A 27,070-nucleotide genomic window follows, 5' to 3' on the forward strand; every position below is an offset into this window, starting at 1 on the left:
TCCAGAGGACCAAGAAAAGGAACCTGGCAAAACATGTAGGAATACTACGAGAAAAGGCCATAAACTGAACAAAAAACTATTTCAGAGCTCAGTACTGAGTTATCTTGGATGATCAGTAATAATGATCACACACTGAAAAAACAGAAATCTATAGATACCCTAGCACTCTGTCACATGTGTATTTTTGTTCCATATGATTCTATATGAATCAGCAGTAATACTGTGACAGGTATTATATCCAAATGTATAATTCAGAGACAAACGACTAGAAAATTAATATCAAACTTGATTGATTAATTGATTGATTGACATATTCGCAACAAGCGATTGGAGAATCACAAATTCTGTCTCCACTAGGCAGCGTGAGAGAATATTTTGAAGACTGATGAAAGAAGACAATAACAACAACCCTATCACACCCACAGGATGCAGCGCTTCCATTTTGGGCTGTGTGCAAGTATCAGTTTGGTCAGAGAGTGACCATCACTCCAGGATTAGGAATATCAGGAATGTTATGTTGCCTGTTGCTACACCCCAGAATGTCTCACCCTGGGAATCCTGAAGAGCTGGACATGTTTAACTATTCTTGTGGGGAATAGTTAAATAGTTAAGTCCCCACAAGAATAGTACAAAAACAAACAATTTACCAACTGCAGACATTTTGTTGGTTCCCACAAGGTCAAATACTATTTATAGGGTGTTCAGGGTTAAAGTTAGAATTAGTGTGAGTGTTAGAATTAGGTTTAGGGTTAGGAGCTAGGCTTAGGTTTCAGGTTAGGGTTAAGGTTAGGTTTAGGGGTTAGGGAAAATAGGATTTTGAATGGGACTGAATTGTGCGTCCCCACAAGGTTAGCTGTACAAGACTGTGTGTGCGTGTGCGCTCCTGTTGTTTCATAGTCCACCAGAAATACCAGAGGAGTGTAAATGTAACTGAAGACATATCTTAGACATGACTCCATAGCCATGCCTTAGAGTGTCTGCCTGTTTACAAGGCTTGTTAAGGTAACAACCTGCCTGCACCGTGGCATAGATTCTATAAGTCTCTGGAACTCTATGGGAGGGATGCGACAACATTCTTCCATGGGTAATTCCATCATTCGGTGTTTTGTTGATGATGGTGAAATCCGCTGTCTCAGGTGCCGCTCCAGTATCTCCCATAAGTGTTCAATTGGGTTGGCATATGGTAAACATTGTTTTCATGCTCATGAAACCATTCAGTGACCACTCATGCCCTGTGGATGGGGGCATTGTCATCCTATGGGGGCATATCCATGGTAGCCAAAATAATGGCCAAAATAATGGCCTGCCCAGCATTTTTATACATGAGCATGATGGGATGTTAATTGCGTCATTAACTAAGGAACCAATATACATTTACTCAAGTGTTTCCTTTATTTTGGCAGTTACCTGTATCTTATCAATGTCCCCCGAAAGGCAAAGAAAAGCAAAAAATAGCCAAGGATTAGAGAGGATAAGACCATCTTATCCACTAGATAAACAGACTCTTGGAACTTGGTTCTGGTCATTGTTTACCAACAGGTAAGATATTAAGATCTCACACAACTGGAACCTAAACATAAACCTCAGGTTTGGAAGGGCAATTCAATTTCAACAGAATTTACTGAATTATGTAGAAGGCAATTACTTCAATAGATGGCTTGCATGTCACAAGTCCTCTGTGACCTGGGGTTGACCTGCCTAGTCCTGGAGATTAGAGAGATGAACGTGTGTGAATGTCTCTCAATTCCTTTAAGGCTTTGACAGAATATCTATTTTCTCCCTCCCTCCCTCCTCCTTTCTCTCAAGCACGCAGCAAACACCAAAGGACACACAGCAGACTATGAAGGAGTAGACACAAACAGCCTTTTGTTTTGTGTGTGTGCGTGTGTGAGTGTGTGTGCATGTGTGTGTGAGTGTCTGTGAGTTTGGGACAACATTACGTCTTGATGCTTTAGATTATAGTGGGGTTGGCTTGTGTGTATGTGTGGCCATACATGCTTGGTTAACTTCTGAATGTCCCTCCTGGTCATTTGAAATTAGAAAGAAACATGGAGTGTGGGGGCGTTAAGAGCCAAAGTCATTAACACCTCCTGGACTCAGACTTTACAACAGTGTTGTGTGGGGGAGTAAGTGAGTGTGTGTGTGTGTTTGTGTCCTGGCTGTAGACAAAGTGTGCATGTTCTTATGCAAGACCATCAACAATTGATATTAGAGGTTGACCGGGTAATCGGCATGGCCGATTTCAAGTTTTCATAACAATCGGTAATCTGCCTTTTTGGACGCCGATTCAGGCCGAATACATTGCAATCCATGAGGAAACTGCGAAGCAGGCTGCCCACTTGTTACACGAGTGCAGTGTCAAAAGGACCTTGTGGCTGCAAGGAGACAAAGTAAGTTGCTAGCTAGCATTAAACTTATCTTATAAAAAACAATCAATCTTAACATAATCACTAGTGAACTACACATGGTTGATGATATTACTAGGTTAACTAGCTTGTCCTGCGTTGCATATAGTCAATGCGGTGCCTGTTCATTTATCATCGAATCACAGCCTACTTCAACTTCGCCAAAAGGGTGATGATTTAACAAAAGCGCATTCGCGAAAAAAGGATACTCGTTGCACAAATGTACCGAACCATAAACATCAATGCCTTTCTTAAAATCAATACAAAGAAGTATTCATTTTTAAACCTGCATATTTAGTTAAAAGAAATGCATTTTAGCAGGTAATCTTAACTAAGGAAATTGTGTCACTTCTCTTACGTTCAGTGCAAGCAGAGTCAGGGTATATGCAACAGTTTGGGCCGCCTGGCTCGTTGCGAACTGTGAACTAATTTGCCAGAATTTTACATAACTATGACATAACGTTGAAGGTTGTGCAATGTAACAGCAATATTTAGACTTACATGCTGACAGGACACGTCGCATGCTCAAGCGTCGCAAAATAAATGTAGAAATCCATGTTATTCAACACTGCTCACGCGCGCCAACGAGCGTCTGCGATGCCAAGGGCAAAAATAGAACTCCTTTCTATTTCTGACGCAGATCGGGCTGAAAGTCCTGCCCCTCCCATCTCCTCATTGGTTTATAGAAGCAGGTACCCACATGCCATCTCCTCATTGGTTCTATCCACGTGGGTGATTGAAAGACGAACTGTTTTGCCGGTAGTCGTGGTAATACTGTCAAAGTTTAGAAGCCATTCACCATATAAGTTCAAAGATGAAAAAGCCTGGAAGGAGGAGAGATGACTAGAAATGATTCAGTTAGCCGTTTTATGTGTGGTTTAATTGGTGGAGTAGAGGAGCTTGTGCATTTCAGGTAAAATAACACCCCAATGTTTATGTCCCAGGACAAATTAGCTAGCAACAGCAAGCTAGCTAAATAGGACAAATTAGCTAGCAAGTGCAAGCTAACTAGCTAAATTGCCATACATGTTTAATTATTTTTGACCTGTCCCCAAATTAATGTAATTGGTTCAGAGTTTGTTTTGCTATTTTAACCTGTGTGTTGTGATCGCGTTTGGTGTAGGGGGACAACATACATTTATGCACGATAGCGCACGATGGCGCACGCGCGCAGCCGGTTTGGGTTCCGTGTTAGGCTTGCCACCAGATCGATAAAATACGGAACGGTTCCGTATTTCACTGAAAGAATAAACATTTTGTTTTCAAAATGATACGTTTCCGGATTTGACCATATTAATGACCAAAGGCTCGTATTTCTGTGTTTATTATATTAGAATTAAGTCTATGATTTGATGTGTGATAGAGCAGTCTGACTGAGTGGTTCTAGGCAGCAGCAGGCTCGTAAGCATTCATTCAAACAGCACTTTACTGCGTTTGCCAGCAGCTCTTAGCAATGCTTGAACCACAGCGCTGTTTATGACTTCAAGACTATCAATTCCCGAGATTAGGCTGGCAATACTAAAGTGCCTATAAGAACATCCAGTAATCAAAGGTATATGAAATATAAATGGTATAGATAGAAATAGTTGACGTGTCATAATTCCTATAATAACTACAAGCTAAAACTTCTTAACTGGGAATATTGAAGAACTGGGAATATTGAACCACAAGCTTTCATGTGTTCTCATGTTCTGAGCAAGGAACTTAACAGTTAGCTTTTTTACATGGAACATATTGCACTTTTACTTTCTTCTCCAACACTGTGTTTTTGCATTATTTAAATCAAACTGAACATGTTTCATTATTTATTTGAGACTAAATAGATTTTATTTAAGTATTATATAAAGTTCAAATAAAAAGGTGTTCATTGTTCATTCAGTATTGTTGTAATTGTCATTATTACAAATATATACATTTAAAAAATCAGCCGATTAAATCGGTATCGTTTTTTGGTCCTCCAATAATCGGTATCGGTGTTGAAAAATCATAAGTCGGTCGACCTCTAATTGATATGCAAGACCATCAACAATTCATATGCAAGACCATCAACAATTCATATGCAAGACCATCAACATAATGTATGTAAAGGTATCCCAGTTTGTACAACAGATAGTTCTGGCCATGCAATATGATTAGTTGAGAGGAGCTTGAAGCTGTGGCAACCAAAACCATAGCATGAAAACAGTGTACATCCGGGAAAAGGGAGACCTCCAGTAAGCATGCCAAGTGTTAGTACTCACCATCCATAGTGTCCTCACAATGCTGATTGAAGTTCTCATTGGAGTCCCAGCGGATTAGAGCATCTTGGGTATTGTAGTCCACTGAGACCGTGGGCCCATTCTCCAAGTGGTCCATACCTGGGAGAAAAAAAAAACATTATAAGAAGAGGACAAACGTCTTAATTCAGGTGACTTCTTTCTGACAATGAATTACCAGAACATACTGTACTTTATCATTGACCAAAGCTATTCTCATAACATAAGTTATCTATGTCAAGTTCAACACATTTCTCTTTCTAAATGAGCTTTCATTTGCTTGGAGAAAATGGCCAAAAAAGAGAAGCAGGTATGCTTACCATGGATTTTTTCTGGTCCAAAGGAAAATACAAATTCCACCTTTCCAAAATCCGGGAATCTGTCATCTGGTTTGAGGATGAGATAAAAAGCAAAAATGTGTTCATGTTCAAAACAAAGACAAGAGATTTCAACTTATGAATGTAAAAGTTACTGGCAAATATGGTCATCAAATAGGTTTAACAGATATTGTATGCATTATGGTTTGTTTTCTGGACATTTAGGAATGTCTTTACCCTTGAAGGTCTCGTCTAACTCGTCCTTCCCAAAGACGATTCCCAAGTCATGCACAGCGCAGGTATGGAACTGCACCCGGAATATCACATCCCGCTGTGGGCTTCTGAAGTGCTTGTGGTAACATTTCAGCTGGGAGGGTACAACAAGATAAATACTGTATTAAACAAGGCCTTTCTGGTTTAAGGAACACAGACTTTTTTGGAGTCCCAAAAATAGACATTCAAGGCTTTCGTAGATTTCACGGTCCTCAAGTCACAAAGATCACCTAGAGACCTTAATTAACTTTCTGTTGCAGACTTCTGAGGGACTTTCACAGTCTTAAGATCACTAGCACAACTGAAAAACACTTGAAGGTGGACTCAATTTAGATTGGAGTTTTGCACTTTTGGGACTCCATTGTACCGGGCAAACCATTTTCTTCTGTCAGATGGCATCATTCTAATGTGACAAGCGTCTCCAGGAGCCAAATGTCTAGCAAATCGTGGAACTCAGACTGACACTCACTGGCTATTGGCTACTACGACAAAACATGCTCGATCAGAATAGCAAACTTGTTCCCAGTTAACAGCTCAGTGCTAGCATGTTTGAATGACCATTAGCGTAGCTACAGTAGTTTGCCAACTTGCTGATGAAGTTGTATTGCATCGAAGTTATGGGACTGTTCTAAAAAAAAATATCTGCAGGTGCAGAATCTGACTCTAGTTTTTTCATTATTGGTAAGATTAACTCTGACTCTTTGAGGATGAAAGGGGGTCACTTTGGTAACATAATGTTATGACAGTGTATTGTAGCCAGACTACATTTTTTGATCTATAGTGTCTGCGAGTTATCAGACAGATCAGTGCAGACGGCCATCTGACATAAGACAATGTTGGGCAAACTAAATCCAGAGCAGGACCCAGGTCTGCAAGCTACATGTCATTGTGAAATACCTGTGGATAACATACCAGCTAGATTCACAGCACCATCCTGTTTCAGGGAATTTGGCAGTGTGCTAGAGAAAGCAGTTTTGTTTTTATATATATAGCCCTGTAAATGTATGGCTTGCCTTCCCAAACAAAAGCACTATTATCCAGACCATTGCTATCCACACAAGAGCCCTTTAAAGCCTTGTAAACCCTACACAGGAAACTCTTCACTCTCTACCCCACTGTGATTCACCCTGGCTACGGGTTGGCCAGACCTTTTACAAGGACCTCACATTTACAGGTATACAAGGAATATTTAGCGTTTGTGCTTAGCCCAAACGAAACACTGCACAAAGAACTGTGGCAGAGCTGGGCTTGGAAACTGGAGTAAGCGTACTGAACACCTTTAAGGGTATACAATAAGCCTGAAGAACACTTCCATTTGTCTGGAATTATTGTTTATTTAGCCTCATAACCCTGATAAGATAAGTGTCATGTTCATTAGGCACAAATGGAAAAAAATGACTGAAACAGGGAGGGACAACAAAGACTTGTCCAATTTGGTTTTCAGTTGCAAAACATTCAAAAACCTATTCCATTGCATGGCCTAATCAATGTCCATGATTACTTAACTTACTTTGAGACATTGTTGGCCATAGACAGCCACTGTTCATCATGGAACAATATGCTTTGGTGTAAATGTTACACGTCTAGTCTGGTTAAACCAAGCTGAATGCTGCACTCAACATAAGTGAAGTGAAACCATGATGAGCACAGGGTTCAGTCTGGTTATTGTCCTAGACACATGACAGAAACAGTCACTTCCGTGGACAAGCCTTCCTTCGCTGTAATTAAGGCTATTGGGTTGAGGTTGGAGGAACTAAAAAAAGAGCAGGATTTTATTTGCAGAGACAGAAGCAAAACAAACAACTCTAGATGAGGAAAGTGGGGGAACTGAGCCAAATGGCCTGTGGCTTCATGAGATATGTATACCTCCCATTGGGGGTCTATTTAAGGGGGGGTACCATACTAGTGAGCCAAGTTTGAGGAGAAGCAGAAGAAAAACACAATGACAAACTGATTCCGACTGTCCTTCAAGATGAAATATGTACAGTGCCTTGCAAAAGTATTCACCCCCCTTGGCATTTTTCCTATAATGTTGTATTACAACCTGTAATTGAAATTGATTTTTATTTGGATAACATGTCATTGACATACAGTGCCTTGCGAAAGTATTCGGCCCCCTTGAACTTTGCGACCTTTTGCCACATTTCAGGCTTCAAACATAAAGATATAAAACTGTATTTTTTTGTGAAGAATCAACAACAAGTGGGACACAATCATGAAGTGGAACGACATTTATTGGATATTTCACACTTTTTTAACAAATCAAAAACTGAAAAATTGGGCGTGCAAAATTATTCAGCGCCTTTATTTTCAGTGCAGCAAACTCTCTCCAGAAGTTCGGTGAGGATCTCTGAATGATCCAATGTTGACCTAAATGACTAATGATGATAAATACAATCCACCTGTGTGTAATCAAGTCTCCGTATAAATGCACCTGCACTGTCTCAGAGGTCCGTTAAAAGCGCAGAGAGCATCATGAAGAACAAGGAACACACCAGGCAGGTCCGAGATACTGTTGTGAAGAAGTTTAAAGCCGGATTTGAATACAAAAAGATTTCCCAAGCTTTAAACATCCCAAGGAGCACTGTGCAAGCGATAATATTGAAATGGAAGGAGTATCAGACCACTGCAAATCTACCAAGACCTGGCCATCCCTCTAAACTTTCAGCTCATACAAGGAGAAGACTGATCAGAGATGCAGCCAAGAGGCCCATGATCACTCTGGATGAACTGCAGAGATCTACAGCTGAGGTGGGAGACTCTGTCCATAGGACAACAATCAGTCGTACATTGCACAAATCTGGCCTTTATGGAAGAGTGGCAAGAAGAAAGCCATTTCTTAAAGATATCCATAAAAAGTGTCGTTTAAAGTTTGCCACAAGCCACCTGGGAGACACACCAAACATGTGGAAGAAGGTGCTCTGGTCAGATGAAACCAAAATTGAACTTTTTGGCAACAATGCAAAACGTTATGTTTGGCGTAAAAGCAACACAGCTCACACCATCCCCACTGTCAAACATGGTGGTGGCAGCATCATGGTTTGGGCCTGCTTTTCTTCAGCAGGGACAGGGAAGATGGTTAAAATTGATGGGAAGATGGATGGAGCCAAATACAGGACCATTCTGGAAGAAAACCTGATGGAGTCTGCAAAAGACCTGAGACTGGGACGGAGATTTGTCTTCCAACAAGACAATGATCCAAAACATAAAGCAAAATCTACAATGGAATGGTTCAAAAATAAACATATCCAGGTGTTAGAATGGCCAAGTCAAAGTCCAGACCTGAATCCAATCGAGAATCTGTGGAAAGAACTGAAAACTGCTGTTCACAAATGCTCTCCATCCAACCTCACTGAGCTCGAGCTGTTTTGCAAGGAGGAATGGGAAAAAATTTCAGTCTCTCGATGTGAAAAACTGATAGAGACATACCCCAAGCGACTTACAGCTGTAATCGCAGCAAAAGGTGGCGCTACAAAGTATTAACTTAAGGGGGCTGAATCATTTTGCACGCCCAATTTTTCAGTTTTTGATTTGTTAAAAAAGTTTGAAATATCCAATAAATGTCATTCCACTTCATGATTGTGTCCCACTTGTTGTTGATTCTTCACAAAAAATACAGTTTTATATCTTTATGTTTGAAGCATGAAATGTGGCAAAAGGTCGCAAAGTTCAAGGGGGCCGAATACTTTCGCAAGGCACTGTATATATACTACATAGCCATAAGTATGTGGACACCTGCTCATCGAACATCTCATTCCAAAATCAAGGACATTAACATAAAGTTGGTCCCCCTTTTGCTGCAATAACAGCCTCCGCTCTTCTGGGAAGGCTTTCTACTAGATGTTGGAACATTGCTGCGGGGACTTGCTTCCATTCAGCCACAAGAGCATTAGTGAGGTCGGGCACAAATGTTGGGCAATTTGGCCTGGCTCGAAGTCAGCGTTTCAATTAATTCCAAGTTGAGGTCAGGGCTCTGTGCAGGCCAGTCAAGTTCTTCCCCACCGATCTCTCGATAAACAATTTCTGTATGGATCTCATTTTGTGCCCAGGGGCATTGTCATGAAGAAACAGGAAAGGGCCTTCTCCAAACTGTAGCCACAAAGTTGACATTTTACATTTTAGTAATTTAGCAGACACTCTTATCCAGAGCGACTTACAGTAGTGACTGCATACATTTTCAAAGTTGGAAGCAGAGAATCATCCAGAATGTCATTGTATGCTGTAGTGTTAAGATTTCCCATCACTGGAACTAAGGGGCCTAGCCCGAACCATGAAAAACAGCCCCAGACCATTAATTCCTCCTCCACCAAACTTGGCACTTTGCATTCGGGCATGTAGTGTTCTCCTGGCATCCGCCAAACCCAGATGTGTCTATTGGTCTGCCAGATGGTGATGTGTGAGAACGTGTTTCCACTGCTCCTGAGTCCAATAGCGGCGAGGTTTACACCACCCTAGTCTACGCTTGACATTGCGCATGGTGATCCTAGGCTTGTGTAAGGCTGCTCGGCCATGGAAACCCATTTAATGAAGCTCCCAACAAACAGTTATTGTGCTAACGTTGCTTCCAGAGTAGTAAGTGCTGCAACCGAGTACATATGGAATGCATTTCCAACAGTCTTGAAGGAGTTCCCACATTTGCTGAGCACTTGCTGGCTGCTTTTCCTTCACTCTGCAGGCCAATTAATCCCAAACCATCTCAATTGGGATGAGGTCAGGTGATTGTGGAGGCCAGGTCATCTGATGCAGCACTCCATCACTCTTTTTCTTGGTCAAATAGACCTTACACAGCTTGAAGGTGTATTTTGGATCAGTGTCCTGTTGAAAAATAAATGATAATCTCACAAAGCGCAAACCAGATGGGATGGCGTATCGCTGAAGAATGCTGTGGTAGCCATGCTGGTTAAGTGTGCATTTAATTCTAAATAAATCACTGACATTGTCACCAGCAAAGCACCACCATACCATCACACCTCCTCCTCCATGCTTCACGGTGGGAACCACACATGCTGAGACCATCCGTTCATCTACTCTGCGTCTCACAAAGACACAGTGGTTGGAACCAACAATCTCAAATTTGGATTCATCAGACCAAAGGACAGATTTCCACAGGTCGAATGTCCATTGCTAGTGTTCTTTGGCCCACGTAAGTGTCTTCTTATTATTGGTGTCCTTTAGTAGTGGTTTCTTTGCAGCAATTCGACCATGAAGGCCTGATTCACACAGTCTCCTCTGAACAGTTTATGTCGAGATGTATCTGTTACTTGAACTCTATGAACATTTATTTGGGCTGTAATCTGAGGTGCAGTTAACTCTACTGAATTTATCCTCTGCAGCAGAGGTAACTCTGGGTCTTCCTTTCCTGTGTATGTCCTCATGAGAGCCAGTTTTATTTGAGTGGGTTTTTGAAATTTTCCAGATTTACTGACCTTCATGTCTTTAAGTAATGATGAAACGCTGTTTCTCTTTGCTTACTTGAGCTGTTCTTACCAAGAGTGTGCAAAGCTGTAATCAAGGCAAAGGGTGTCTACTTTGAAGAATCTCAAATATAAAATATATTTTGATTTGTTTAACACTTTTTGGTTAGTATAAGATTCTATATTTGTTTTTTCATAGTTTTGATGTCATCACCATTATTCTACAATGTATAAAATAGTAAAAATAGAGAAAAAGCCCGGAATGAGTAGGTGTGTCCAAATGTTTGACTGGTACTGTATGTATATATGTATTTATATATATATATATATATATATATATATATATCATGTTTTTAAGTAACATGTTATTTTTTATTTTTTTATTAATTGAAGTGTTCCACACAAAGAGCACAATGCACAAAAACCTGCTCCTGAGTCCGTCTCCATGACTACAGATGGAAAAAAGTAAAGTAATAAAGCAGAAAAGTGTTTTCAGTCAATGTTATATTCACAGGCATCAGCATCCATTAGGGTTCCATTAGTTAGCAGATACAATGTACGCTTTAGCTGAAGCATCTGCCAAAGTATCTGTTTTGGGGCCAAGTGATATTGCCTACGGTAAGTGCTGCTTTCAAATTGCTTTGACACAAATTATGTCACCAATGTGCATGCCAAATCAATCGGTGCCTTATAGAACAGGCAACTGAAGCTATATGCTTTTTGTCTGTGCTAAAGACACATTTTCATGGACTTGTAAGGAACATTTACAATAAAGTATTCTTATTCTTGCCTTAAAACTCGAGTGCAATTGAACTATAATATTTCCAGCATCGTCTTGAAGAGGAAGTAAGTCATTTTTACATTCTAGCAATTTGAAAGCAGCACTTACCGTAGGCAACATCACTTGGCCCCAAAACAGATACTTTGGCAGATGCTTCAGCTAAAGCGTACATTGTATCTGCTAACTAATGGAACCCTAATGGATGCTGATGCCTGTGAATATAACATTGACTGAAAACACTTTTCTGCTTTATTACTTTACTTTGTTTCATCTGTAGTCATGGAGACGGACTCAGGAGCAGGTTTTCATGCATTGTGTATCAATTAATAAAAAATCATATTACTTAAAAAACATATATATATATAAATATATATACACGCTACTGTTCAAAAGTTTGGGGTCATGTCCTTGTTTTTGAAAGAAAATCTGATTTCTGTCTATTAAAATAACATCAAATTGATCAGAAATACAGTGTAGACATTGTTACAGCCTCCATACTGTGTGCTATAGGGGGTAGTGGGCATATGCCAACTGTCCTTACCTCTAGTTTTTACAGCTTTGCTGCTTTCATGAATGGGGCCTATTAAAGCATTAGGGACAAACATACTGTGTTTGCACATAATGTAAAGCATTTGGACTCAATGTGGTTAAAATAAATTGCATTCCCCAACAGAGGTCAATCCACTATCCTCTCATTTGAGGGGGTTAATACCTTACCATAATAAACACTCCCAAAATCCATGTACAGTACACTTCTCCATTTCACTCAGTGAAGAGCTGATGTTCCTTACCAGAATGTCCCCCTTCAGCAGCAGGCCAGGCTCAATAGTGATGCAGATGCTGGTCTGGCTGTCTCCCTGGACATTACTGTAAACACACACAGAGAGCAAAAGAAGGGTTACTCTTGTACATCATCATGGTACAATTTAAAGCCAATGCTACCAAATACTAATTGAGTGTATGTAAACTTCTGGGAATGTGATGAAATAAATAAAAGCTGAGATATATCATTCTCTCTACTATTTTTCTGACATTTCACATTATTAAAATAAAGTGGTGATCCTAACTGACCTAAGAAAGGGAATGTTTACTAGGATTAAATGTCAGGAATTGTGAAAAACATTTCAAATGTATTTGTCTAAGGTGTATGTAAACTTCCGACCTTAACTGTGTGTCTCTTTTATTTGTAGGAATACTTGAGAAAATATTTCTTACATTAAACACGTTTTGCTGAATTCCTGGTGATTTTACAACATTTTTTTAAACCAAAAACTAAAATGTGCCTGTTGCCGTCTCCTGACCTAGACATGCACGTATGCACACACCACAGGAGGTTGGTGGCACCTTAATTGGGGAGAACGGACTCGTGGTAATGGCCGAAGAAAAATGAGTGGGATGGTATCAAATACATCAAAACACATGGTTTCCATGCATCCTCTACTCAGCAGTCTCCACTGGCACACACACACACCAGATATACAGTACATGAATATACTATACGTTTTATCAATACATAGACTAGGAAGGAAGGAAATGTAAAGTGAAGGGGACCATGTAAGGAGTGCCACCTGGAGTGCCCTCATTTGTCCTGCCATCTGTGGGCATGCCCTCCTGTATGCTCAAACATCTGCATAAAGCTGTATAATTCATCATTTCCTGCCTGGGTCTCTGTAGGGGTCCTTCAGCAAGGCCCTGGGGTGTCCACACACATCCAAGTCTGCTTATTTCACTGGCTCCTCCAGTTACTAATAACACTACTACTGATCATAACACCAGGCTGGAACATCGTGGGCTGGGGAACTAGAGACGGGGGCTGGGGAACAAGAGACGGGGGCTGGGGAACTAGAGACGGGGGCTGGGGAACGAGAGACGGGGGCTGGGGAACGAGAGACGGGGGCTGGGGAACGAGAGACTGGAGCTGGGGAACTAGAGACTGGAGCTGGGGAACTAGAGATGGGGGCTGGGTAACGAGAGACTGGAGCTGGGGAACTAGAGACGGGGGCTGGGGAACTAGAGACGGGGGCTGGGGAAAGAGAGACGGGGGCTGGGGAACTAGAGACTGGGGCTGGGGAACTAGAGACGGGGGCTGGGGAATGAGAGACTGGGGCTGGGGAATGAGAGACTGGGGCTAGGGAACTAGAGACGGGGGCTGGGGAACTAGAGACTGGGGAACTAGAGACTGGGGCTGGGGAACTAGAGACTGGGGCTGGGGCACTAGAGACTGGGGCTGGGGAACTAGAGACAGGGGCAGGGGAACTAGAGACAGGGGCTGGGTGACGAGAGACTGGAGCTGGGGAACTAGAGACGGGGGCTGGGGAACTAGAGACGGGGCTGGGGAAAGAGAGACGGGGGCTGGGGAACTAGAGACGGGGGCTGGGGAACTAGAGACTGGGGCTGGGGAACTAGAGACGGGGCTGGGGAACTAGAGACGGGGGCTGGGGAATGAGAGACTGGGGAACTAGAGACTGGGGCTGGGGAACTAGAGACTGGGGCTGGGGCACTAGAGACTGGGGCTGGGGAACTAGAGACAGGGGCTGGGGAACTAGAGACAGGGGCTGGGGAACTAGAGACTGGGGCTGGGAAACTAGAGACTGGGGAACTAGTGACTGGGGCTGGGGAACTAGAGACTGGGGCTGGGGAACTAGAGACTGGAGCTGGGGAACTAGAGACTGGGGCTGGGGAACTAGAGACTGGGGCTGTGGCAATAGAGACTGGGGCTGTGGCACTAGAGACTGGGGCTGGGAAACTAGAGACTGGGGCTGTGAAACTAGAGACGGGGGCTGGGAAACTAGAGACTGGGGCTGTGAAACTAGAGACGGGGGCTGGGAAACTAGAGACGGGGGCTGGGAAACTAGAGACTGGGGCTGGGAAACAAGAGACGGGGGCTGGGAAACTAGAGACGGGGGCTGGGAAACTAGAGACGGGGGCTGGGAAACTAGAGACGGGGGCTGGGAAACTAGAGACGGGGGCTGGGGAACTAGAGACGGGGGCTGGGGAACTAGAGACTGGGGCTGTGGCACTAGAGACTGGGGAACTAGAGACTGGAGTTGTGGCACTAGAGACTGGGGAACTAGAGACTGGGGCTGGGAACTAGAGACTGGAACTGGGAAACTAGAGACTGGGACTGGGGAACTAGAGACTGGGGCAATAGAGACTGGGGCTGGGGAACTAGAGACTGTGGCACTAGAGACTGGCGCTGGGGAACTAGAGACTGGGGCACTAGAGACTGGGACACTAGAGGCTGGGGCACTAGAGACTGGGGCAATAGAGACTGGGGCCATAGAGACTGGGGCTGGGAAACTAGAGACTGGGGCACTAGAGACTGGGGAACTAGAGACTGGGGCACTAGAGACTGGGGCTGGGAAACTAGAGGCGGGCTGGGGAACTAGAGAGGCTAGCTAAACATAATAACGTGTGGCAAGCTTACAATGGATTTACTTGCGGGGGTGAATGTGTGTGTGTGTGATATTATTATCATTGAGCCATTGTAACCCTGCAGACCCAGGCATCTGGCCAGTGTTGTGTGAGTGAGAAAACGGAGACTGAAGGTGTGTGTGTACTTACTAGATCCCAGATGTGTAGACTGGCTGCATGGCTTGGTAGATCTTGAGGAAAGGGCGGCATCCTGAAAAGCCATCACAGAACATTGAGTAAAAACAAGCAGGTGTATGTGTGTGTGTGTGTGTGTGTGTGTGTGTGTGTGTGTGTGTGTGTGTGTGTGTGTGTGTGTGTGTGTGTGTGTCAACTTTCACCTCCTTTGGACTCAAAGTTGGGGATGCCGTGCATGATGACATGGTGAAGGAACAGGGGTTTGTTGTTGATCTTGATATGTCCTGAAAGAAGACCACTGAAGTACTGTACATACCTGAGAGAGAAAGAGAGAGAGACAGACAGAGAGCGAGACAGAGAGCGAGAGAGAGAGAGAATTCAGGATTTCAATGTTTTGTTAACAGAGGAATCAGCATGCCATTGGTGTACACTGGACAGTGTGTGCATGTAAACATGTCAAGTAGATAAATGGAGATTCTATCTCTAGGTATGACCTTTGCAAAGAAAACAGCAGACGCTTACATCATACTCATTCACTTATGAATGTCTAAAGATGGTTCTCGACAAATTAGGATGCAAAAAGGAGGAGGCCTCCGTTGCCCCTCTAAAAAAGCCAACAAACTGAAAGAAAGAGTAGGAGAGTGGTTGAGACAACAAGGTGAACTTAAACCCACTACGATCGGGGCGTAACTCATAAAGAGAAAATTAAACAGGAAATGGTATTTGGGTCAAAGAGGTAGTAGAGGGGTCGGACAGGAAGTGGAGGGAAACTGACCTCTTCTGAGATGGCTGACCCACAGGAAGTACTTTGTCTTCATAGAACCTCTTCATGGCAAACCTGTCCAGGGCCTGATCAGCACTAAGCAAACAGAGACAAACATCTGGTTAGCACCCGTACCCTGCCTACCGCTCAGTCATATCTTCACACCTCTTCAAAGGACTCTATTTTGATCATGTTAAAAAAAAGAGAATGTGACCCAAATACAACCAATAGCAGATTGAGGGAAAAAAGCTGGTACTCTGAGAACATTGGACCTTTAAGTGAACTCAGTGTTGTGTTTCTTTGTACTGTATGCCATTTATGGAATTAGGGCCTGCTTTGTGGAAGAAGTCCTGAACACTGGTGCACAGTTGGAACATGTTGGGTGGGGAGGGGGAATGTGATGATCGGCGGATAACATGAATCTTGTGACTCTTCATCATCTGTTGATTTGTTGACCGCCCTACTCTGCTCTACTTGACTCTTTCTCTCTCTCACTCCCCTCTCTCTCTCTCTCTCAATACCCTCTCTCACCCTTCTCTCTTGCCTCTTTCTCGCACCCCCTCTCTCACCTCTTTCTCTCACCCTTCTCTCTCGCACTCTTTCTCTCGCCTCTTTCTCTCAGCCTTCTCTCTCGCTACCTCTCTCTCTCTCTCTCTCGCACCCTCTCTCTTTCTCGGCACCCTCTCTCTATCTCGCACACTTTCTCTCTTTCTCACACCCTCTCTCTCTCTCTCTCTCTCTTTCTGTCACCCTCTCACTCCCTTTCTCTCTCTCGCACCCTCTCTCTCTCTTTCTTTCAACCTCTCGCACCCTCTCTCTCTCTTGCACCCTCTCTCTCCCTCTCTCTTTCTCGCACCCTCTGTCTCGCAACCTCTATCTCTCTCGCACCCTCTCTCTCTCTATTTCTCGCACCTTCTCTCTCTCTTGAACCCTCCCTCTCTCGCACCCTCTCTCTCTCTTTCTTTCAACCTCTCGCACCCTCTCTCTCTCTTGCACCCTCTCTCTCCCTCTCTCTTTCTCGCACCCTCTGTCTCGCAACCTCTATCTCTCTCGCACCCTCTCTCTCTCTATTTCTCGCACCTTCTCTCTCTCTTGAACCCTCCCTCTCTCGCACCCTTTCTCCCTCCCCCCGCACCCTCTCTCTCTCATAACCTCTCTCTCTCTCATAATCTCTCTCTCTTAACCTCTCTCTCGCAACTTCTATATCTCTTATAACCTCTCTCTCTCTCTCTCGCACCCTCTCCCTCGCACCCTCTCTCCTCTCGCACCCTCTCTCACACCCTATCTCTCTCTCTCACACCCTTTCTCTCTCGCGCCCTCTCTCTCTCTCGCACCCTCACCCGCATCCTCTCTCTCGCACGCTGTCTCTCACACCCTCCTTTTCCCCCTCGCACACTCTCCCTCTCTTGCACCCTCTCTCTCTTGCACGTTCTCCCTCTCTCGCACCCTCTCACACAACCTCTCTCACCTTCCCTCTCTCTCGCACCCTCTCTCTCTTTCAAACCCTCTCGCTATCTCGCACCCTCTCTCGCACCCTCTCTCTCTCTTGCACCCTCTCTCTTTCTCGATCCCTCTCTCTCTCTCTCTCAGACCCTCTCTCTCTCTCTCTTGCACCCTCTCTCTCTCGCACCCTCTCTCTCTTTCGCACCCTCTCCTGCACCCTCTCTCTCGCCTCTTTCTCGCACCCTCTCTCTCTCACCCTTCTCTCTTGCACTCTCTCTCTCTCGCCTCTTTCTCTCACCCTTCTCTCTTCTCGCACCCTCTCTCTCTCTCTGTCACCCTCTCACACCATTTCTCTCTCTCGCACGCTCTCTCTCTCACACCCTCTCTCTCTCACTTTCTCTCACACCCTCTCTCTCTCTCGCACCCTCTCTCCCTCGCACCTTCTCCTGCATCCTCTCTCTCGCACCCTGTCTCTCTCTCTCTCTACTCCCCCCCATCTCTCTTGTGTATTGTGCCATTAAGTCTCATGGGCTATGTGTTCACCTGGCTGATATGTTGCTGTAATGCATGTATGCTGCCACCACCACTCCTGTTCGCCCTCGGTTCCCCTGCAGAAAGAACATCAAATAAGGATTAGCAATCAGGAAGTATTGCTTTGATTTATTGGTCATTCAGAAGATACAGTTGAAGTTGAAGTTATTTCTTTCATCACATTCCCAGTGGGTTAAAGTTACACTCAATTACCTTAAATTGTTTAACTTGGGTGAAACGTTTCAGGTAGCTTCCCACAATATGTTTGGGGAATGTTGGCCCATTCCTCCTGACAGAGCTGGTGTAACTGGTGGTGTTTGTAGGCCTCTTTGTTCCCACACACTTTTTCAGTTCAGCCCAAAACTTTTCAATAGGAATGAGGTCAGGGCTTTGTGATGGCCACTCCAATACATTGACTTTATGTATGCTTGCGGTCATTGTCCATTTGGAAGATGTTGGGATGTTGCTTCAATATATCCACCTCATTTCCCTGCCTCATGATGCCATCTATTTTATGAAGTGCACCAGTCCCTCCCTCAACAAAGCACCCCCACAACATGATGCTGCCACCCCTGTGCTTCATGGATGGAATGGTGTTATTCGGCTTGCAAGCCTCCCCCTTTTTCCTCCAAACATAACGAGGGTCATTATGGCCAAACAGTTCAATTTTGTTTCATCAGACCAGAAGACATTTCTCCAAAAAGTACGATCTTTGTCCCCACGTGCAGTTGCAAACCGTATTCTGTATTTTTTTATGGCGGTTTTGGAGCAGTGGCTTCTTCCTTGCTGAGCGGCCTTTCAGGTTATGCCGATATAGGACTCGTTCTACTGTGGATATAGATACTTTTGTACCTGTTTCCTCCAGCATCATCACAAGGTCCTTTGCTATTTTTCTGGGATTGATTTGCACTTTTTGCACCAAAGTACGTTCATCTCTAGGAGACAGAACGCGTCTCCTTCCTGAGCGGTATAATGGCTGCGTGGTCCCATGGTGTTTATACTTGCATACTATTGTTTGTACAGATGAACGTGGTACCTTCAGGCATTTGGAAATTGCTCCCAAGGATGAACCAGACTTGTGGAGGTCTACAATTTTTTTCTGAGGTCTTGGCTTTTCTTTTGATTTTCCCATGAAAATCAAAAAGGCACTGAGTTTGAAGGTAAGCCTTGAAATACATCCACAGGTACACCTCCAATTGACTCAAATGATGTCAATTAGCCTATCAGAAGCTTCTAAAGCCATGACTTAATTTTCTGGAATTTTCCAAGCTGTTTAAAGGCACAGTCAACTTAGTGTATGTACACTTCTGACCCACTGGAATTGTGATACAGTGAATTATAGGTGAAATAATCTGTCTGTAAACAATTGTTGGAATAATTACTTGTGTCATGCACAAAGTAGATGTCCTAACCGACTTGCCAAAACTATAGTTTGTTAACAAGAAATTTGTGGAGTTGTTGAAAAGCAAGTTTTAATGACTCCAACCTAAGTGTATGTAAACTTCCCACTTCAACTGTATATATTGGGAAGGAGACAATTGCCTGAGAACGCCATCTACTGTCTCAGAGCAGCATAAACAGTACAAAGCCCTGATAGCTGCAAAGTTTCTCAATATGCTTGTGAGGGCTTTAGATAGAGTACAGTATCACTGTCTCACCTTGTTATGTATCACCACCACATTGTGACTGTCTGCGCTCAGCCAGGTGTCCATGGCCTTACAGATACTGCAAATCTTATCCAGGGCAGGAGCGTGGTGGTCTGGCCAGCCAAAGTCCAACACCTTTGGGTTGAGCTGGTTGATGTCATACCGTTTCTCGCTGAGGTTGAAGAGCTGAAAAAGTTTCAACGTTTCAATATTTTCTTTTCCATTTCTTTCTTTTCTTTTTACTCTACTGCAACACAAACACTTTGCCAGAGGGGACTGATCCCCTTTAAGCCTATGTATTGGTAGGGCGAGCTGATCCTTGATCAGTGGGGCGGCCCTTACTAGGTAGTTGTCTTGGTGTTTGGAGCGCAACATGGAGGCCACCTCGCGGAGGTTTGAGGCGTAGCTGGTCTCCTCCACGCAGCTGGGGAAGGAGACGGAGATGATCCGCTCGGTGATGTAGACCAGGTCCACCTCATAGCTCTCCTCCAGGGCCTGCAGCAGACTCACACTCCTGGGGTAGGGAGAGGGGAGGGGAGAGAGACAAACTGTATTTTTTACACTTTCCATGGCAATAAAGCTTTGCAAATTAAATTACAGTAAGGGAGGCAGGGTAATGTCAATGTCAAGTCAATTTCAATGACAAGTTGAAAATAGTTGACTTAGAGCTACTTTTCTGTGTGTATTGCATTGGTTTGGCAAAATTAGATTGTTCCTTCAATGCCAATAAAGTGTATTTAGAATGTAATACAGAGAGAGAGAGAACAGAGAAGATCAAGATAAAGACAGAGAGAAAGAGACTGTCTGCTATGCAAAGGGCTATCCATAAAACCCACTATCTGCAACTGACTGAATACCGGCCAGAGTCTTTGTTAAATCCCATTTCTTAAGGACATGACATCACTAAATCACCATGGGGTCATGGTAGCCTCCAAACTCCAACAGCTGTCCAGTACATTAAACACACACACACGCACAAAATGCAGTACATTAAACATGTATGTTTCGCTTGGGAACCGCTCGGACGAAAACAGTGGAAAGAGATTGATTCGAGGGATAAACAAAGCCTGATATGAAACTATTCCGCATTCCGTGAGTGTGAGCCTCAGCAAACCAAACAAAACATTTTGGTCAATCGCGAAGAATGAGTTGGGGCAGAGCGGCCACATGCCTTTTTCCCAATGTGATGTGTCCGGACTGCAATCGGGAGCAAGCCTGAAACTGACTGGGAGAGCATATGGCTCAGAGAGAGCGATTGAGCGTCTACTAGAAATATTTCCCACGTCTCAACTCTGGAATGCCGATTTGGAGGATATTGCTCATGTGTCTGCTACCGGGAAATACACTGGTTTAACAGTGCAAACATGTTGTACATCTGGCACTATGAGAAACCACCTTATTAGTCAAAAGAAATACTAGACAAAGCAACATATCCAAAAGGTTCTCTACTAAACAAATATACTGTATGATTCGTCCTCTCTCACTCTCCCTACTCTTATTATGTGCTTTATACACTCTCTTATCTTACTATATTTCAGTCCCCCTCCCCCATAGTCTCGCAATTCTCTCTCTCCTACTCTCCTTGAGGGTATACAGCTTATAGAGTTGCGGTTTGGGTCTCCTCCAGGTACACCAGCATGCACTGGGCTCCAATCTGCTTCTCATCAGCGCTGCCTTAGCTACAGACCAGACCGACAGCCTTCACTTTATCAGTCCAGCGCATATCTCGCTGCGCTCAATTACGCAGCTGCACTGATCGCATTTACGCATTTGAACAAACATAGCCGGTGATAAAATAGCTCTGCTATTGCCACTGCAGATAACACGTTCATGATAGACATCCTACATATCGTGTGATGAGGGTGAATGCGAGTGAATATGTGTGATAATAATTGTGTGTGTGTGTGTATATGTTGCTTTGACTGCAATGTGGCGGAGCCAGAGGGAGCACATGATTGGTTGATTTTGTTTCTCAATGTTTTATACAGCTGCATCATTATTAAAAACATCACCTCTGCTGTATCTTTGTCTTGTAGTATATGCTAGTAAGGCACAACACTGACAACACATGTTATGCCAGGAAGAATCTTACATATAAAAGAGTAGGCTAGCTATATATCTGCACAACAGCTTGGCTAGGCTATTTCCAGGGCTTGCTGGTTAGCTAGGGGTTGTTCCCTTGACACAAATGGATAATATCAACTTCTGTTTGCTGCATGCCTCTCTCACAATGCACTGCCTCATATTTGGAGCTCCGTAAAAATGTCTAACAAATGGTCTCGGAAATCTCAAAAAAGTACACAGCAGTGCTATATTACATTGCTGCTTCACCCTATGATGTTAATGCTTTTCTTGGCAAGGACACAAAAGAGTCCTGTATCCAAAATAAGCTCTGCTACAGAGACAGACGAATAGGGTCTAATAAAATGGACGCAAGCCTTGGTCGACATCCTTGGTGGGGTTAATGTGAAAAACGTATAGGCCCTGTCAGTAAAACATGCTATCCTGCTATCCTACAGATGTCGGATCTTAATATGACCCATTTCGTCGCAGGAGGATTTTAATGTTTATTTAACATTTAGAATCGATAGCCAGCGGGCAGCTGGAAGCGGTGCTTGTAGGCTATACAATAATTTAGACTGTAGATCCACTGGGCGTCAGTTCAAGTAGCCTATGTGTCTCGTGTGAATTCGTATGTGGATTATAATAAATTGACAATATTTGTAGGGGGTAGGCATATTTTTCATTAGGGAATATATATATATATATTTTTTACATCAATTGTTTTATTATATGTTCAAGGCAAGCAAGAGGCTAAATAAATTCATGGTTATCTCAGTGCCTGTTTGTCCAGTAGGATACAGCTGCTAACAACTGCGCACATATGCCAGAGTGGGCATGGGCATAGGTTCAAATCCAGTCTACTAATACCCTTAAATATTTTTGAGGAAGTAGTACTTTTGTAGTTACACTCTGTGGACTGTACTTGCACTCTTCATGAAGTAATTACTTTTTTCCTCCGTTACAACTTACCAAATATGTCACTTTAGTTACTTAGATTTATATTATTATATTGTTGCTGTCGGATTAAATACTCCTAACCAAATGTTGTGTTATATATTTATTTTCATTAATCGATATTATTGGTTTCCCTTTACGTCTGTACTGTATGAACGTTTCACAACCCCTTGACCAATGAAATGTAGTCAAAATATCTTGTCATCAAAACTCTTCATGTCCATTGGCTCTCAACATTGTCCGTCAAACACAGTTTTATCTCCGCCATGGCTCTTGAAGTGAGGCACATATTTTTGTCTTATTTTTGTCCTCAGATTTATTTTTCTTTGGTTCTTAGCCAGATTCGATCAGAGGTAAGTCACACTTTAACTACCTTCTGCCTTTGTGATATATATTTCTGGAGTAAGATAAGAATTTCAAAGATATCAGTCTGCTGTTGAAATTGTGTTTTGAGGACAAGCGAATATCAAATGGCTAGTTAGAATCTGACAGAAAAAGTTGAATCTCCTGTTTTTAGCTTCCCATACGATCTCTGTCCTGAGCACTCTGGAGCAGGTTTTAATCAAGGATCTCTCTGTACTTCATCAAGGATCTTTCCCTCGATCCCGAATACTCTCCCAGTCCCTGCCACTGAAAAACCTCTCCCCCAGCATGATGCTGCCACCACCATGCTTCACTGTAGGGATGGTGCCAGGCTTCCGCCAGACGTGACACTTGGCTTTCAGGCTAAAGAGTTCAATCTTGGGGAAGGAATACTTTACAAATGCACTGTACTTGAAATTATATCGTTCTACATTAGGTATATATCTGTCAATCAACTGATGGCCCAAATCAGCTCATCAATTTAGTCAGGGAAACACAAACAGTAGATTATTGTGTTTCACACCTTTCATTATGTGACTATTGATAGGCTAACGGGCAGCCTACAAAATGTAGCCTATAGGAATATAATGAATTAACAATGGGCCAATTACAACCATCGATGGCACTAGATTATAACCAATTGATGTCTCGTTAAATCATCAATATGCACTGGATTCACCCGCACAGCTGATCTCAATTGCAACCACTATTGGTCACCTCTACCACTCCCTAAAAGGTGATGTCAGTGTTACCTTAGTAAGACATCAGTATACAATGACGAGATGCTCATGTCTCCGCCCTAACAATATGAACCATCCCAAAGGCAGGCGACAAGCTTAGGTCTGCATATCAAGACCATAGAAACGGTTTGGGCTTATTTGGCAAGAATGACCCATCTCGCTTTGCCTCTTCCTCTCTGCCTTAGTCCTGCTCAAAAGTCTTTCAAGATACGTTCGTCCTCTTGTTGGTATTATCAATGGAACAATGTAGTCCTTTTTGAACAAAGGGCAATTTGTCTATTTTACATGCATTCTGTACAATAGCAATTAAGTATTTCCTTGTTTACCACGGCAATCTATTGTGACACTGTATGAATGAAAACTAATATTGGCGTACTGTTATTTTATTTGTTTACTATTTATGTTATCTAAAAGTGTCTGGTATGCTAATTTCTTATCAAGAAAAATAAGAAATTACCCTTGCCTGTCCATATTTAAAATGTCTAATTACATCGAGTCAATTTGGAGACTGCATTATTTGTGCCAGAAGTACTCGGGCCAGAATTGAACCCACACAAACACGCTAGGCCTACAGTATATGTGCGCGCTGAAGGCAGTGGCCCTAATTGCTAAACCACTCCAGGCCACAATTGAACTGAATTTTGACAGTTCATTCGTAACCTTAGGATACACTAGACACTTGTATGTCGTAGCCTAGTGGAAACCAATAACTATCTTGTGTTGTTAAGCTATATAAAACTACGGTTGTTGATGTGTATTGCTGAATTTCAGATAAATGTTTTATTCATTTGAATGTTGCAGTAATAGGACGTAGGCCTATTGAGAGCAAGAGAGAACATTCTTTTAAGATAGAGAGCCCTGATCCCAATGACTTAAATGCTCCCGAATGAAGAGAAAGATAACTGTACATGTTTAGCCAATCACAAGGCTCACTTGAACTTCCTGATTCATCAGGAAAATTCTCCAAAACAAAAGAGTGATCAAATTAAGATCTGACATCTATAAAGTGCCTGGGAGCGATTCAATGAGAAGGAAGGAGTGAGCCGTAAAACGACCTGCACGGAAAGATCCCTGAAGAGTGAGTCTACTTTCATATTTTCATTGCATCCCCCTTTTCATGGTTCTTCATATTGGTGAAAGACAGGATTTAAACCGTTTCGAAGTCCCTGTGTGGGGACTTGGTTTCCTTGTTGGGGTTGGCTCGGAGGGAGGGAGAGGAGAGGACAGGAGAAGAGAGAGGAGAACCTTGCAGAACACCATGTGATAAAAGGGTCTTACCTTGATGATCTGCGTCGAGACTCCATACTCTTTGTGGACTTTGTTGAACCCTGAAACAAAAGCAGACATAGAAGCTATTATAGAGTCATTATAGCGAACATTCTTAATAGGGAGACTTAAGAGTTAGATATCAAACCCAACATACAGTTATGCTGGTTGACAGCGAGAAAGACCAAGCACCCAAAATACCCTTGAACTCATAAATCACCAAAAGCATTTCTTTCGCACAAATTATTTTGGTGTGTGAACACATGTTTTGGGGCAGATCCATGGGCAGTTATTATAATTTACAACAAATGGTTATTTCTCGAAATGGATTTGAAATGATTGTTTTTCACACACACACACACACACACACACACACACACACACACACACACACAACAAAAGTGAGGAATACACACAAACAATGTATAGTAAGTAGATGAAGAATACTACAACTAAGAGCACAACAGTCATAGACTAAGAATCATCATTATCATGCGAAACACTCATTTCCCCCGAACACAGAATATAAGAGAGGACTGCATTGTACAGTAAGTAGTCTCTGTTTTTACTTTTTACGGTCTCTGTTTTTACTCTCTTTGGGCCAGTTTCTCAGACCATTTAAGTGTTACAGTACTATACACATTACAGGTATAACTATAACGGCATTTCTATGGCTGCCCTCCCATCCACTCCCATAGAGGTCAAAGATCAGAGAGACTTATACACTCCTCTTGGGAAGGGGGAGGCAGGGTCACATGAGCTCAGGTGAAGACCTGATGTTATCTATCATCATCCATTTCTTCAGTCAGGCTGAGGGTTTGGCGATATGGCCAGAATGTCATTTTATGTTTTTGAATAATAAAAGTTGTACATTTTCTTTATGATAGTCCATAACCCTAGGGTGGCAACACATATACTCTAGGTGATTTTAATGGATATTTCTCCATTCTGATTGTTTTAACTTCAACCCCCCCTTGCGATTTAGAGCAAAACACTTGGGTGAACTGTTGGAATCATGGAAATAGAATGACTATTCTAATTCTATAGTTAGAATATAATAGTGAGCACTTTGAATACAGTGTTGTTTGACATGGCAATGGATGAGTTAATGTGACAGGGTAGGAACTAAAGTGTTGATACGTATTTCCTAGGGGACCCTAAAATCTTTGGCTACATTTAATGTTTTCTCTCTCTTAGCTACTTCATGTAGCTAACATATTCTTGCTCTGTGTATTCCTCTTTGATTTAGAAGATACTGTTATACAAACAACATGATGATTTAAGTCTACACCATCACTGGTATTAATAGGCTGTAGAGCTAAATATGTTTGCGCTTACTCAGTACATTTATTAGCTAGCTAGCTATTAGCATTATTGCTAACAATTAGCATTGCACAAGATTCAGGCCCAACTTGCCAAGAAAGGATAAACTAGCTGTTTGCAGATGTAAAAAACAAACTAATAGTGTCATTATAGAACGCTAGTGGATTTATAATAAGAAGCAAAGTGAAAACAGCATCGTTGTCATCAACATTGTTGCATGTGCTGCATTGACCATGGAGACTGAACGCAAGAGTCTCGTGGTCTAGGAACAACAAATGCACTCCTTGAGTGACAGGGGGCGTGGCTAGGTCTGTGTGGAAAGCGCCATGGAGAGAGAGAGAGCCGAGAGAGATGACTCAAGTAGCGAAGTAAATTATAAACATGGACGTTGCACACGACGTATCATATTTAACAAACCAAACACTCAAATACCCTTATAGAAGATAAAGTAAAAAACCTAAACCGGTCCCTGCATTAATACCGGTATATCATAAAATACGGTATACTGCCCAGCCCTAGTCTGGCTAACCACACTCGTTCTTAGATCTCTCTTTCTCTCTACCTCTAACTCTTCTCATCTTCTCTCGTTCTCTTTCTCTCCAACCCTCTCTCTCTCATTAGTACCCTGCAGAGACAATTTGTTTTGACAACTTCTATCCCTTATTCCCAAGGCCCTTTTCTTTAACAAGTCCCCCGCGTACACATGTGGCTAGGCCGATTGTAGCGACACAAAGTGTAGCCCCAACATCTGTGTCTCTCTCTCTCAAGCTAAATGCTTCAGTATGTCGGGAACGCAGGACGGCTATTCAAGTAGAGAGAGAGAGAGAGAGAGTCGCTAGAGGAGGACAGAAACAAATGAAAGAGAGAGAAAGAGAATGAAAGGACTATCTTGGGTAGGACAGATGTAACCAACAAGGCGGACCAAAACAAACAGTCTAGCCTACAGCCTGATGACTAAAAACTAAGAGAGACACTGTAAGACT

The 27,070-nt window shown here is 42.9% G+C and overlaps 1 protein-coding gene across 32 annotated transcripts in view; it reads right to left on the bottom strand.

Annotated features, from left to right (window-relative positions):
- The window catches only part of tns1b (tensin 1b), a 278,602-nt gene that overhangs the window by 53,041 nt on the left and 198,491 nt on the right, over nt 1-27,070 (bottom strand). For all 32 annotated transcript variants that reach the window (XM_090215533.1, XM_090215527.1, XM_090215522.1 and 29 more), the window contains 11 exons: nt 24,777-24,826; nt 19,720-19,891; nt 19,390-19,563; nt 17,744-17,808; nt 15,770-15,853; nt 15,198-15,310; nt 15,010-15,070; nt 12,237-12,312; nt 5,215-5,344; nt 4,981-5,046; nt 4,646-4,762 (listed from right to left, as the gene is read on the bottom strand). In XM_090215533.1, coding sequence (XP_090071659.1) covers nt 4,646-4,762; nt 4,981-5,046; nt 5,215-5,344; nt 12,237-12,312; nt 15,010-15,070; nt 15,198-15,310; nt 15,770-15,853; nt 17,744-17,808; nt 19,390-19,563; nt 19,720-19,891; nt 24,777-24,826 — 1,108 coding nt within the window. The remainder of the gene's footprint in view (nt 1-4,645; nt 4,763-4,980; nt 5,047-5,214; nt 5,345-12,236; nt 12,313-15,009; nt 15,071-15,197; nt 15,311-15,769; nt 15,854-17,743; nt 17,809-19,389; nt 19,564-19,719; nt 19,892-24,776; nt 24,827-27,070) is intronic.

The sequence above is a fragment of the Oncorhynchus mykiss genome, chromosome 22 (assembly GCF_057628025.1).
Source record: "Oncorhynchus mykiss isolate SJ-2025 chromosome 22, ASM5762802v1, whole genome shotgun sequence".
Classification (NCBI taxonomy): Eukaryota; Metazoa; Chordata; class Actinopteri; order Salmoniformes; family Salmonidae; genus Oncorhynchus; species Oncorhynchus mykiss.